The sequence below is a fragment of the Pelecanus crispus genome, chromosome 6 (assembly GCF_030463565.1).
Source record: "Pelecanus crispus isolate bPelCri1 chromosome 6, bPelCri1.pri, whole genome shotgun sequence".
In the NCBI taxonomy this organism is placed as follows: Eukaryota; Metazoa; Chordata; class Aves; order Pelecaniformes; family Pelecanidae; genus Pelecanus; species Pelecanus crispus.
The window spans coordinates 59,792,042-59,807,767 of NC_134648.1; the positions used below are offsets into that span (position 1 = coordinate 59,792,042).

General features: G+C 40.2%; 1 protein-coding gene across 4 annotated transcripts in view; it reads right to left on the reverse strand.

The window, feature by feature from the left end:
• The window catches only part of SETD3 (SET domain containing 3, actin N3(tau)-histidine methyltransferase), a 65,314-nt gene that overhangs the window by 48,837 nt on the left and 751 nt on the right, over window positions 1-15,726 (reverse strand). For 3 of the 4 annotated variants that reach the window (XM_075712753.1, XM_075712756.1, XM_075712755.1), the window contains exon 1: window positions 413-446. The exons of the other annotated variant lie outside the window; for it this stretch is intronic. In XM_075712753.1, coding sequence (XP_075568868.1) covers window positions 413-417 — 5 coding nt within the window. In that variant the 5' untranslated portion in view covers window positions 418-446. Of the gene's footprint in view, window positions 1-412; window positions 447-15,726 lie in introns of those variants that run through there. 4 annotated transcript variants of the gene reach the window in all.

Consider the following 15,726-nt stretch of genomic DNA (forward strand, 5'->3'; position numbering starts at 1 on the left):
TGTACTCGGAAACAGTCCAATGCACAGCCCAGCGAATACAGAGTGCCCTACGTTCTTCTGCTCGTCCAAAACAACTTGCACCCCTCAAATGCAGTTCCTTCCTGCTAGTTAAGAAACTGTGAACTCTCTCCTATATAAAATATAAGGACTGCCATGCTTAGATTTTTCATCTGATCATTAAGTCAAGAATGCAGTCTCCAGCAGCAGCCCACAGCTCCAAACATATTCTGCAGGAAGAGGGAGATCCTGGCACACACATATATTGGTTACACACTGCAGTTTTCTTCCAGTTCCATCTTATGAGAATCTGCTTACCATTCCTCCCTCCTTTTCTAGTGTCTGCTCCCCAGATTCAAGACCCCATAAAGTCACAGGGCTTCTTCCTCAGTCGTCTTGATTAAAAAAGACTTACCACATCCCTTAGTATCTTCCCATCTCTAAAGAACAGCACTGAGCACCATCCACCATCTCCTGGAGGAACAGGGAGAACAGAAGTTGCTCTGCTCTGTTTCTTTTTAAACTCTACAGTTTTCATCCTCATCTTAGTCTTCTTTATTTCTCTTCTCCCCCCACCCTGTCTTTTACCAGAGGAAAAATAACAGGGACAGCAACCAAGAGCAGGAAAAACACCACAGAGGGATTTTCCTCCAGTAGGTTCACCCAGCTTGTTGCAGCCCAAGCTGCAATGTAGTAAGCTTCCCTTCTTCATGAGGTTGTGAAGTCACCCAGGTCAGCTTCTCCTACTTCATACAGAATTTCAGTTTTATTTTCCTTTCAAAGACCTGATTTAGCCACATGGCCCATTTGTAACTCTGCACGTTTCCTCTCTCAGGTAAAGCAAATGAAATAGGTTGTCCCCATCACTTCTTAACAAGAACAGTCTTCCTGAGATAAACTCTCTGCAAGCCTCATGTTTTTTGATTCAGGTATTTCTCCCCACACTTTTTCCTCTTCTTTCACAATCAGTTAACAGATGGATTTTATCCCGTTTAGGTTCCTTTTACCTCTGTCTCCACTCTCTGGGCTACTTGCTTCTCCCAAACATCTATTTTCTTCAAGAAATCTATCAAGCCAGTGGTTGTAAGCTTTGCTATTCCTTAAAGTAGGCACAGTATCATATCAAAACTACAATCATCTAAAATTAACTGATTAAGAATAAAAGTCTTAAACACTGAATGAGCAAAAACAACCAGAGGAAAAGAAAAAAAACCACACCAGTACTGAAAATTTCTCGAGTTTTCACTAATGAAAAGAACCTACTGGCAAAAAAAAAATCACTAGAAATATATGTCTATATTCTTAATGCTTCATTTCTCTTCCTACAGGATGGGTTTGAGTACAATTACAGTATATGCATTTGTCACTACTTTAAAAACAGTTAATGTCAACTAAGTACATCAAAAAACATCGAGACAACATTTTTGCTTTTGTACTTACACAGAAAAATCCAGTTCATGCAAAGCATCTGTTTTTCAACAAGATCCTCCTTTTACTTAATTCTACAGCTGAGCTGTTTACTAAGGCATAAGACAGTCACATGATTGACTTGTGTTTCAATAAACTCAGATGTAAATTACATTTTGATTGTTTGTGAGAACACTGGTTACATGTTTTATGCTGGAAGAGCTGTGTGCTATGACTGTGTAATCCCCAAAGCAACCCTTGCAACATATACAAGAAACTTTAAAAAAGGTTTGGTCCACAAAACGAATGATTTGACAACAACTCATTCACTAAGGAATTAGTTGACAACAACTAATCAGTTATTGTCAAGAGCTACCCTCCCAACGCTCACATAAGAAAATTCCCCCAAACTGTAAAACCATAAATACATAAATGTTAATACTGCCCCAAATTTTTATTAGCCAGTACATCATAGCTATGTAAGACTTATAGTTAGAAAGTTACTTTGGTTTTACCTATTACCCTGTAAACATACATCAGGAAATAACATACTACGAAATGTTTAATTTCAAATGTTCATATGCTAAGACATGAACTAGTAACTGAGTGCTACCTTTGCCTGTACTTAAACTGATTTGTAAAGATCCAAAAATTACATAAATTTCTAAACTAGCTCCTGTGATGGCTTAACACAACCTGATCTACTTTCCATTGCAATGTGCCAACAATGCTCAAAATCACTTTAGTGCATCATTTCAGTGACTTCTTGAACCATGCTAGCATGCTCACAGTGTACTCACTTCACAGGGTAAATACAGGATAGTCACTAAAACTGCTTTTTGTAAACCTTAGTATCAACGATGACTTAGGTGATCATGAACTCGGACCTTTTATGACCATTTCCAGTATTTTGCTTAGAGACAGACTAAGTTTAAACAGTAAGAAAATAAGTCATTCCTGATAACTACAAAGACATGAGTAAGAGTTAAAATTCAGCAATATTATGTTAATAGAGGTGCAACAAAACTATATAGCACTCATTACATTGCTGCAAAGTGAACAACTAAGAGCAGAAGTTCAGTCCCCATTCAAGACAGCTTGTGCTTCGAAATTTTGACAGAGCCTTGGACGCAATTAAAAAACTTTAGGATGATGGTATCTAAGCACACATCATTTCAATGGGAATTGTTTTTTTAACCCAAAATGTACATTTCACATGGATCAGCCCTCACTGCAACTGCTTCTAAGTCACTAAGAATCATAATAATTTTAACCACCAAAAAAGAGGCAGCACCTCTTTAAAGGGGTGGAAAAACTTCTCCTAACAAGAAGTTAACCCATTCCTCCATGTGTTACTGAAAAAAAAAAGTGTGTGTATGTAACATCAGATACATCTTTTGTATGTAAATTCTCTAGGATGCACAGAAAAGACTGGATGCATATTGGATATATATCACTACATAGAATCATAGAATCATTGAATCGTTTAGGTTGGAAAAGACCTTTAAGATCATCCAGTCCAACCATTAACCTACACTACCAAATCCACACTAAACCAATCAAGGGTAGACTAGACTAAACCATGTCCCACAGTGCCACATCTACCCGCTTTTTGAACACTTCCAGGGATGGTGACTCCACCACCTCTCTGGGCAGTCTGTTCCAATGCTTGACCACCCTTTCTGTAAAGAAATTTTTCCTAATTTCCAATCTAAACCTCCCCTGGCGCAGCTTAAGCCCATTTCCTCTCATCCTATCGCTAACTACATGGGAGAAGAGACCACCACCCACCTCACTACACCCTCCTTTCAGGTAGTTGTAGAGAGCGATAAGGTCTCATATTACTGCATCTGCTTCATGTAACAAAGCATAAGAAACTAAGCCTGGCTGAACAGCAAAAAAAATTTCTTGGGTATCACTGCATAGATTTTTTAAGTCCTTTTTTAATTGCATTATAGTCAATGGCATAAATAATACAAAACTAGGCAATTACATATATTCCAATTAACTGGACTGTCTCCAAGGAAGAGATTTAAAGCTGAAGATGCTTAATGCCAAGGACTACTGTTTAATTGCAACAATAATTCCACCTAAGTGGAATGCCCTCAAGCAACCTAGTAGCAATTGGGCTCATGATTATTTCTATGCACTGAAAAATCCTCCTATCAGTTCTTTTTATTTTTTGTCTTAACACCTTTGCCTACCCTCTGCTTCCTACACATATTGCAACTCCAATATGATTTACTATTGCTTGCTAGGCTGCTCCTTTCCAGGCAGATAATTATGTAGAGCTATCATACTGACAACCCACATCTCCAATCACGACATAGGCAGCAGATCACCACAGTTTCTGGGCCCTTCTAATGTAACTAATCCACGTTGAAATTTCTCCTCCAAGCAGCTAGGTGATCTAAATGTAACTGTACATCAGATACACCACATCCCTTTCATTCAAAAGGACTTCCTACCCACAGTCCTTGCAATACTTACATGAAGTGACAAAAAACATCTTGCAAATCTCCCTAACAAAAAGGAGGAAGACCAGATGATATCCACAGCAGAAAACAAGTTTCTACAAGCTTTAAGACCTGTTCTATGCTATGTGGCAGCATTATTCTTGCCCTCAAAATGAGTTTCATTATACATTCATGTCTTGTAACAACTTAAATTGGCTGAATGTTTCAATACCACTGCTGGAACCAAAAAAAAAAAAAAGCTTAAGGACCTATATTTGGACACTGAATTGACACTACCCAGTGTGCACAATTAAATTGTGCCTGAAGTTATAAATATCTGAATTCAGCTACAGTTTTGTGTTGTTTCCTGGAATACCCTGTCCTTACAGAAGAGAATCTAAGCAGTTTTAAAATAACTGCTGTATTTTTCTATAGCTAAGAGTGAAGCACAGCTGTTCCATCAAGCTTCTGCCCACAGCAGATTAACTCCCTAAAGGTGTGCTCAGAGATGGCACTGCTAGCACTTCACCCTGACCAGCAGTGCTTAGGATCACTATCAGACCACAAACAACAAAACACACCTGAACAGTACAGAAGTGTCTATTCAATGCATAACTGATGCCAAGGACTTCCAAGCTGCAGCCAGGAACTGCACTACAAACTGGTGTGAACAAGGAAAATTCTCCACACAAGAGTATGGAGAATTCCAGTGGGCATTCATGTGCATTTTCTTAAGCTTTCTAGGACACGTGGGAATACCTACACCAGTTAATGTGCTTGCTGTTAAATGATGTTGTGTGCCTTGTACAATTCTGAAAGATACCAGACAGCTTATGTTGAAAGAGGACCGAGTTCATGGTAGTAGGGAGGAAAAAGAAGTTTGGAGCAGCACGCCATCTCTGTGAGAGCATGCTGCACTTTTTCACACCCAGATGGTACACCTGCCTGCGTTCCTGCTGTGGGTACAGAGTGACATCAGCTAGATGTATTTAAAAAAAAAAAAAAAAAAAAAATCGCTGGCCATTCTTGGAAATAACAAATCAGCATTACCATCATTCATTCCACATGTACCCATGTGATGTTTGAGGAAAATTGAGCTCTTCGTTTCTACGGTAAGGTCGTGCAGTGGCTGCCAATGTATAAATTGTAGCAGTGCACAGATTTAATGCAATGCAAGTGATAAAAAGAGCACCTCCAAAGTATTTCTTCATAGCTCAAAGGAAAAACTTTCCCAACAAAATTATTACAGACCTGTCCTGTGGCAGGTGCTAATGATTAGGGGCTTTTTTTGCTGGGGAACCCTCACTGAAGACATCACAGCCCTCAAGCCCAGTTACAACTACACTTCAAGAGACTGTAATTTTAGGGTCCTTGGAAAAGACCCATGGCAGACCAAGCACTCAGCATTTCTAAATCCCAAATGAATACTATTTTGACAGTTTGGAGAAGAACTTCTGACAACACTTAAGTGCTATGCACGTTGTGAAAAAAGTATTTAAGAAGTTTCTGCAATGAACGCCTGATAAGTGATGTAATTGAGGGCTTACCACCAGTTGGAAAGCCTTCCAAACCCACTTGCCTTAAGCCCACTCCCTATCTAGTGGTTAAAATGGTGACTGTTCTAGAAAGTGTGACTGGAAGTTTCAGGCAAAATACTGGCAGTTTTCTGACCTTTTTATTCTAGACCTTGAAAATGAAGGAGCAGGTTCTTCCAAACCCCTTTTTAATCTTCTGGCATTCATAGTTGGCAACTTGAGTCCTTAAGAATAAGTTTACTTATTATTTATTATTTACTTATTATTTATTATTTACTTACTCCATGTTTACTCAAACTAGTGACACTGCAGTGGTTTGAAATAAGAAAGCTTTTAACACAGGCATTTACTGGGCTGTCAGGAACAAGAAAGATGCAGCCATATTAAGTATTACTTGGCTTCACCCCCCAAGCTTTCAGATGTTTGGGAAAGTAATACCAAAATGTATACAGACCACAAGGTACTGTAAACTGCCATCAGCATCTCAGAATTTTAATCCTCACAATTCAGAAGAACTATGGCAGAACTGCTTAGTAGCACTTTTTTTTTTTTAATATGTTTGCAGGTGACAAAACAGACCAAAGCAGAAATATTTTGAATATTTATTTTAGCACACACACTACAGTAAATGCATTGCCCCCTCCAGTCGCAGAACACATCCAGGAAGGCCACACCACTTTCTGAACAAAGCCCTCTTCTCTGTGTTAAGGGAAATGATCGAACAGCATCTTTTCACAAGATAGCTGCCTCAAGTATACTAATGCACCGATAACATGGGTGCTGAAAATCAGTTTTCCTACCCTGCCTTATTTTGATGTAAACCACTAGCCATGTCACCAACCAATCCCTCTGATCCCCAGGCAGGCCGTGCACCAAAACCCCGAGTAGGGCTGACCAGACCCTTCAAGCAATATTCTAAAGTGTTCAGATAAGGAGCTGCAACCATATCTGTAGTCCCCGTACAAACCCCTAGGAAGCCTGGGTATCTCTTGCCTCTGACCCCTCCAAACTGGGACTTCAATATTTCTAACTACCTACATCCCTATTTTCCTGGGGCTATATCATTTTTGCACAGCCAGCATAGATAACCCACTTTCCTCAGATTCCAATGGTTTGGACTTTCAACAGTCCCAGGCCTCTGGAGATCCAGCACCTTTCAATCTCATCTTACACCTGCACGGCTTCCTGTGCCGCAGCAAGGAGCCACAGCTCAAGAAGCAGCTTGAAGGCCTGCTGCCACATCTAGAGCCCTGTCTCCTTCACCAGGAATACTGCTGTTTCTTCTTCACCAGTAAAGGACAGTGAACTAGACATTGCATTAACAAGCAAGTCACACCTGAAACACCTGCAAGATGAAATTTATATAGAATCATAGAATCGTTTAGGTTGGAAAAGACCTTTAAGATCATCCAGTCCAACCATTAACCTACACTACCAAGTCTACTCTAAGCCAATCAAGGGTAGACTAGACTAAACCATGTCCCACAGTGCCACATCTACCTCCTTTTTGAACACTTCCAGGGATGGTGACTCCACCACCTCTCTGGGCAGCCTGTTCCAATGCTTGACCACCCTTTCCGTAAAGAAATTTTTCCTAATTTCCAATCTAAACCTCCCCTGGCGCAGCTTAAGCCCATGAATCATCAGCCCAGAATGAAAATTTGTTCCTACTTAATATAATCTCAAGAACAAGAGAAGAAGCAGCAGAATGACTCCTGACAAGAGTGGCTGGTACTGTTAATATTCTGCTTCTCAGTTCTTGTAAGCTAAGTTTCCTGCTTCCACAAATAGAACCACTATCTACTAGTCTGGCAAATTTCTAGATAGAGAGAGATGACTTCCACTCTGACCAATTCTTCGTTACGGAACACCAGGGACCAGAACTGAATACAAACACCATGACTATTATCACAGAGAAGCTGCTCCTGACATCTTGCTGCAGGTGATACTGGTAAATCTCTATCCACCAGAGAAAAATGCATTCTGGGAGAAGCAGTACTTTCCAAAACTAGACTGCTCATGTCCTATGCCTTAGGCCAATGTGTCATATACTGTCAGGGTAGAAGTCTGCAGAAATGTGCTCAAACCAGCTTTTTGTTATTAACCTGATCTGGCATTTTTGAGAGTTTTCTGGAAAAGATAAAGTTGTATCTTTACAGAAGGTAAAATGTTCCTTAAAGTTGCACTTCACAGTTTTGCTTTCTTCAAGTAGAACAGTAAAACCCCAGTAAAACAAATTAAAGCTGCATCACTGCACTAACTTCCCACCTTCAAAGTAGGCATACACTTTACCTTTAAGACACTGACCTTTGTTTACTAGAGTTTGCAAGTTTTTGGCTGCTCATATCTTTATATGAAACTCTGCACTATACCTCCAAACCACTCGCAGAGACCAACTACAAGACACCACAAAATAAAGTGAGCAGTTATCGCATTAGGCTATCGTTTCATTCTAGTCTTCTAAATGCCCAAACTCAAAGTGCAATGGGACAGTTTTTTATATTCAGGCATTGATTCAAAGATTTAATAAGCCAGAGAAACAGGCTGTACAAGCCAGGCATCCTACAGTGACAGAAGGAAATCACAACATTATCTGTCATTGTCCTGAAAGCAGGAATTCTATTTTTTAATAGAGCATTGAGAAATGCAAAAATTGTAACTTCATGAACCCTTACAGAGCTCACTATTATTCCCAAGCATCAGCCAGGAACAAAGTGTGAAATAACTGTTTGAATGCTAACTTTTAGAAAAAGGGGCAGAGAACAGATACCAATCTGAATCTGACAACCACAGGAAAAACCAACAGTTATTTTCTGCAACTCTAAGCTTTACATTTATATCAGCTTATTCACTGTATCAGCACACAAAGCCTCTCAAATTGGCCTGACAACATCCATTTTACTTGCTCCTGACTGACAGAATCAGGTGCAGCATACTCCAGAGGGAATGGATGCTTCTCTATTTTAAGGAGAGTTAATATATTAATATGCTATCAATGCAACTCTGCTTAGCAAAGTGGAAGATGAATGTTGTTGCTGGTCATCCAAAGTAGACAGCCATTTTTCCTTCTTCACCAGCCAACCCTTCCTGCTTTCTGCAAGTCTAAAAATATTATTCCAGCGAGCAAAGTTCCTCAAGGAAAGAAATTCATCCATACACAGCTCAGCTTCCTGCTGAGACCCACTTTATTTGGAGAAGGCAGCTTCCAAAGAAAAGATTATCCAGTTGCAAGATCACAGATATATATATATACACAACTGGCTCCAAACATTAAGACATACCAGGAACATCCAAACCCAGGCAGTATTACTCTCCACAGTGAGCAGTAGTAGTTATAGAAGTGCTGCTGCCTTAGAGAGGTTAGCGATGGAGTACCACAAAAAGACTGTTGAAATGTCTTAGTCTCATCAAGTTCCTGAATCCTAGCAGCTCTAGCCATACCACCTGGAAGCTCAGACCACCAAGATGCCACAGCCTGTACAACAAGGCAATGGAGCATTGACTCAGAAGGTTGTGAGCCTATTTTGAAAAGTCAGTTTGGTTTATGTAAAAAAAACCCTAAAAACTGGACAAATGGGTCACACCAGTAGCTATTTCCTAGTAACATGTTCAACACAAAACAACCTATGCAGATGCATTAAAGAAATGCTTTTGTATCAAGGGTTCAATTGGTAGAACTTAATAAATTAACCTGTAAATAGGAGCAGGGCATCAGTGAAGACTAAAAGATCTAAACATTTTATCGCTGGTTTTGAAGAATTAAGCCCAACTTTGTGAACATTGATATCAACCTCTATTCCATTCCATCAATAGTCAATGGAAGACCATATTGACAACAACTCATTACATCCCAGTGAAAGTCCGGAAAATCAATTTTAAAAACAGAATAAGGTGTCGTGTCTATCAAAGCAGTAAAACAGAACCATTTTGATAAGCACTGAAATGCTGCCTATAACAATATTAAAAATGTAACAAAAGTCATCCATATGCCTAAACACAACACTTTTACCTTTAGACAAAAGTTTTCAAAATGATAGATCATAGTCTGTTGTACTTAAAAAAAAAAAAGTAGCAGCATCAAGTGCTCCAACAAATCTTATATAGCTTCCTGGAACCAGAGATTTGATACAAGAGGATAACTCAGTATTTGCTAACTCGGGCATCTGTTCTTAGTTTCACAAAATACGCTCTAGTGGCCTACTACTTTCACCTCTTCTAAGAGCATGCAATTGAAAACTGAAGGATGGAAAGAAAGCTATTCTGCTACTACTCTATCATTTTTAAGAACTGTAAAGAGGTGATACTTTCAATGATCACTTCTCCAAGCTCAGGAATGGCCCATCCCTATGTGCAGGATGTTAAGCAAAGGTGGCAGGAGTGCATGAATGAACAAGATGCTCCTGAAAAACTCAAACAAAGAAACAGAATAGGTGGAAGCAGGGCCCAGGTGACCTAGGAGGAAGCAACACACTGAGCACGCAGGGATGCGGTTAGGGAAGCCAAAGCCCACTTGGGAGTTGAATCTGGCAAGGACATGAAGTACAAGAAGACAGACAGTAAGAATGGCTTCTACAGGTGCATCAGGAGCTGAAGGAACATAAGACTAGGCACAGTGTGAGCCTTCTGCTGAATGGGGCAGAGGACCTGGTGACAAAGGACACAAGAAAAAAAAAAGACTTTGGTACTCTATGCCTTCTTCACTGGTAAGACCTGCCTTCAGGAATCCTAGGCCCTGGTGTAAAGAAGATTTATCCTCAGTGAAAGAGGATCAGAAAAAAACCATTTAAACAAACTTAAAAAAACCACTCACAGAATCTCACATTGGAATGGATGGCTGAAGGTCAACTTGTCCAACCCCCCTGCTCAAGCAGGACCACCTAGAGCCAGCCACCCAGGACCATGTCCAAATGGCTTTTGAATATCTCAAAGAATGGCGACTCAGTCACCTTCACCGCGAACAAGTGTTTCCTGATGTTCAGAGGGAACCTCCTCTATTTCAGTTTGTGCCCATTGCTTCTTGCCCTGTCAAGGGGCACCACTGCAAAGAACCTGGTTCTGCCTTCTTTGCACCCTCCCTTCGGGTATTTATACACACTGAGGAGATCCTGCTGAGCACCTTCTTTTCTCTAGGCTGAACAGTCATGGCTTGCTCAGACTTTCTTCATATGAAGAAAGCCCCTTAATTATCTTAGTGGCCCTCTACCAGACTCCCTCCAGTAGCTCTATCTCTCTTGCACTGGGGAGCCCAGAACTGGACATAGTACTCCAGGTGTGGCCTTACCTGGTGCTGAGTGAAGGGAAGCTGTTGAAGCAAGTAAACCTTGAAACCATTCCCAAACATATGAAGGGCGAGGTGACTGGGAATAGTCAGCATGGATTTATGAAGAGGAAGTCATGCCTGACCAACCTTGTAACCTTGATGGGAGAGCAGCAGATGCTGTTCATCCCTACTTTAGTAAGGCTTTTGACACTGGCTACCATTGTATCCTCATAGACAAGCTGATGAAGTACCAACTAAGTGAGCGGACAGTGAGGTGGACTAAAAACTGGATGCACTGCTGGGTTCAAGAGGTTGTGACAAATGGCACAAAGTGCAGCTGGGGGCCAGTCACAGCGGTGTTCCCCAGGGATTAATACTGGGACCAACACTGTTGACCATTTTCACTGATGACTTGGACAATTGGACAAAGTATACATACAGATTCACAAATTATATAATTGCAGACACTAAGACACTGTTCACTTTAATTACCTAGAAGCAAATCTGCAAAACTAGATCTTTCAGAAGTCCTTGTCAGAAATATTTCAATACAAAAGTTCTTAAACCCGAAAGCTCCTTCTCTCAGTACTTGAAGTTATTATGTAGCTACATCTATAAACTTTGTCATCAAGTTAAGATAACCAAATGGCTCCAAAAGTGGCCACAAAGACAATTAATCCAACCACCCAGAAGGCCTGCCAGGGGCAGGAAACAGCCTGCACCTCATGCTTGGTTGCCACTATCCCCTCCCCACAAAGTACCTCATATTCCCTTATATTATCATCATATTCCCTTATATCTATGGGCACACTGAGCAAGACCCAGCATATGGGAGGTACTGGACCAACAATGCAGGTTCCATGGAAGTAGAAACCCACACATTACATCCTCTTCCCACTCCACTAAAACAATACTGTGTGAAAGCTTTGGGTGCTAGTACTATAAAGCATTAAAGACAAAGGAAGATTCTGCTCTTTCTATTAACTATTTGCTAAGAAATACAGGCAGCATTTGCAATGTAAGAGACTTAGTTTTATTGAGTTGCATAATTCCATTACCATATATGATATCCTGAAATATATACAAATACATATAAAAAGCAAAAGCTAGAACCTGATCCACATGCAAAAGGCTAGAATCAGACTGCTAACACTAGAGCCCCAGAGATGGATTCCCCTCCTTTCAGTGCAGTTTGATCACTCTTAACAGAAACAACTGAAAAGCAACATATTGGAACAGATATAGTTTACAGTCCACCTTCAGCTACAAAGACAATTCCAGCCTACATTAACACCCTTGCTGAAAACCATGGTGGTTCAAGCACTGCTGTTCAGGCACTTCCAGGACAGGTCAGCCAATTCCTTCAGAGATATTAGGAAGACATCCAAGGATAAAATAAAACAGGAAGTAGATACTAATCTGTCATCCCCTAATATATAACAACCTTTAACTTTGGGCTCAAAAAAATCCTTCTGAAAAGCAAAAGAAATCTCTCAAATTAGAAGTTATATTCTATTTTGATTCTTGATAGGGTATTAGCAGCTACAGTCTCAGAAACACACCTTTTGCTTTATGTCTGCCTTATGTATTACTTAGATGTGACCAGCTTCAGAGCGTGTAAACACCTGTTTGCATGTACTCACTGGAGATAAAACTGATCTCAAGCACAGTCATTCACATCTCTGCATGCTTCAGCCCAGGCTAGAAAGACAGGTGGTATCCTCCCTGCAGCTGACAGGTCTGCTGCTCTACCCTGGTAACAGATCCCAGAATTGAAATGCAAGACTTTGGTGCTAATTATTCCTTACCTCAAAGAAAGAAAAAGCATTAGCAGACTTGCTGAACAGTATGGGAATTGGGAAAGGACAGACAGAGATAGATGGAGCAACTGGAATAGTCATTGGTAGAAGAGATGCAGGCAAGAGCCAATGTAGGGCAGAGTAGCTAAAAACAGAAAAAGGGAGCAAAGAAGGTTACAGCAGAGGAAGGACAAGAGCAGGAATGCAAAGCAATGTTAAAACACTCTTGGGCACTGAACTTGCCTTTTAATTACTACAACACAAGCCTCTTCAAAGTCTAGCTCCAAATACACAGGACTAAAGCCAGACAACAGTAATGGGGTGTTTTTATGGTACAATGAAGAACAACTATTGTACTTTATTTAGATTTGAGAGGTCCTTTCTTATATTTTACACTTAGTAGTCTTGCTTAAAACATTATTAAACATCTAAAACCAGGCCTAGGAAGCTGAGGCATCTCTAAAAAGTTAGCTAGCAAAGGATGGCCGGAATTAAATTAGTAATCCCCTGTTTGCTATAAAAAGCTATACTGTCACAGGTTTGCCAACATTAGCACAAGTCTAAAGCATCTGGAAAAGAGGGAAGATTGAACCACTGCTGTATACACTGCACGAATCTACCCTGCAAAGAACAAACTTTATCAATCCCATTTTGGTTTCCGGTTAAGGAAAGAATGATGGTATATAAATATTACTGTGATACCAGGAAGAAGCACCTCTGCAGAATAATATCAAAATAACTTACTGAAATCAACTTAATGTTTATTTGATGCACTTATAAAAAATACCAACTCCAACAAATTTAGCTAATTGTCGGGAAGCATCTTCCAAAGACATTTAGTCTTATAATTAGAATCAAAGTGAACACGTCTAGACAATATTCTGACATGGGATGCTCAAGATACTCCTAGATCTACTAAAAAAACTACATAAGTACTGTCAGTGTGACATTATTCTCTCCCCCCATTGCAGTTGAACCTAGTTAGATACTAAATCAAGACTGCCTCATAAATTAAATATAAACTTCTGGTAAGAAATTATTAATTTGAAGGTAACACAAAATGCTGAAGGGCAAAGAAAAATGGCTACATACAATACAACATCCCAAAGTATTTATTTCATAATTACTATCACTTTTATCAGCTTGCTTATTTGGAATTATTATATTCATAACTATACGATTGTCCCTATGTCCCCCCACTTTCCATTCCAAGCACTCCAAGGAGCGCTTCTTACTATAAACACCTCACTGATCTTTTAGGGAAGATAGCTTACTAACTGCCCTACAGGAAACAACTCAAGCACTTTCTTAATGATTAATAACCCCCTTGCCTCTCTTTTGAACCAGCTCCTCAGGCAACTATTTGACCAGAAAAGAAAAAATATTTACTCTTTGCAGAAAAGAAGCAATAAATGGACTGTTAAACTCTACCACTTTGCCAACCTACTTTTGTAATTTCAGTTCTTTGCTTGAGTTTAGCTCCTCCTGAAGACCCCCACTCTTTTTGTTCCGAATTCCTTTTGAGCAGAGTTAATTAAAAAAACTAACATACTGTTCTTATTTGCATGTTTCTAAATATGTTCTTCATTTAGAAAAATATTAACCTCACTTTATAAAATATAACTCCTAATTGAGAATGAAGCAAGTCAGTCTGACTTCAGTCATCAGCACAGACAGACCTAACAGAACAGCCAAGGCCTCCAAGAACACTCGATGCTTAAGCCATGGGCATCGCGATGCGTCCTTTAACAAGCACTGAACACTATGACGTTCTGGTAGTAAAGATACAGATCCACCAAGATCGCCAGTACCCTTAAACTGCCTCTTTCTTTCAAAGAGCAACTGCTAGAACACTCATTTGCTGAAAACTACCCAATACATCAGTTTAACTGTATAATCGGCACCTCTATGACAAAGTATGTAATACTTTAGATACCGTAGACATGCCCAAGCTCATTATATTTATTACAATAAAAATATCAAGATGTACACTTTTCCACGCAGAGAGGCATAATATGGCTTATTTCGAAATTACGTGCAATATTGAAATTAGAAGTTTATTTCAAGACTCAGATCTGACTTCAGCTACACATCAGGCCATCTCTAACTGGGAACAGTAACGTACAGATTACAAATTATTTCAGCGTTTGCGGCATTTCTTCCCCCAAAACCCTAAATCTATTTCTAGGCCCAGCACGCCAAGGATGTATTTTCAACTGTACTTCAACATATACTTCAATCTAGCTTGCCAAACATAACTGAAAGCTCTATTAAAGCACAAGCTGGCACGCTTGAATCTCTACCATATTAAATTACTTAACTGACCAAAAATATCTGGAAACACCCCCGCCTTTGTGCCCATCACGCCATTCCCTCCAACAACTTGTATACTGGCTTACTATTTTACACCAGGAACCAGATACCGGACATGCAGAATGCTACAGCTGTTTACTCCCCTACAAAATACGATGTCCCACTTTCATAGTTACCCGCTTACAACAACTGAAAACAGAAAACACTTGTGAGGCATTAAGCTCACATTAGTAGCAATTTTCACAGAACGAAGCTGTCACCTGAAGAGACACCTGCTTATGTTACATGCTCTTTGAAGGGACAAAAGGCAATTTGCTTTCCACTTTATCTCATGAGCAAGCTTAGGTTCCAATGACAAGTCCATCCAAAAGAGCAGATACCCAGCTTGGGAGAAAAGCAGCCTTGAATTAAGCTGTGAGGGACAACTTCCAAAAGGAAGAACTGAGCTTGTCCTGACCGCTAAATATTGCCTTTGGGTAAAAACCCAAACGCCACTTTAATTCAAAATTAGGAAGTTGCTAAGAATTAAAGACAAATGCAAAGCACAGCCTCAGCTTAAGCAACTCTAAGCAAGTGTTGCTGGGTAAGAAGGAAGGTGAGGAAGGGTTCACCAGAAGTTCCGTCTCAGCAGCTGCTGTAGTAATAGGGGGAGGCTGAACCACCCAGGCTGTTTCAGGAGTAACACCTCTGTAAATACACAGTTTAAGTGACTTATTCTAATTTTCCCGCCCTTTTTTTTTTTTTTCCCCTTCCCCCCGCCGCCCCTTTACTAAAGCAGGTTGCAGACAGGGTGAGAAAAAGTGAAGAAAGCAGAGCACTCTTTTCCTGCCAGAGGAGGACTCCGAGGAGCCACATAGCAGCAGAAACGCTCCTGAGCCAGAGCCCGAGAGCTGGAGGGCCGGCTGGCTCTCTGGAAAGCTGAAGTAGGAGTAGGGAGTATTCAAAATGTGTCACACGCA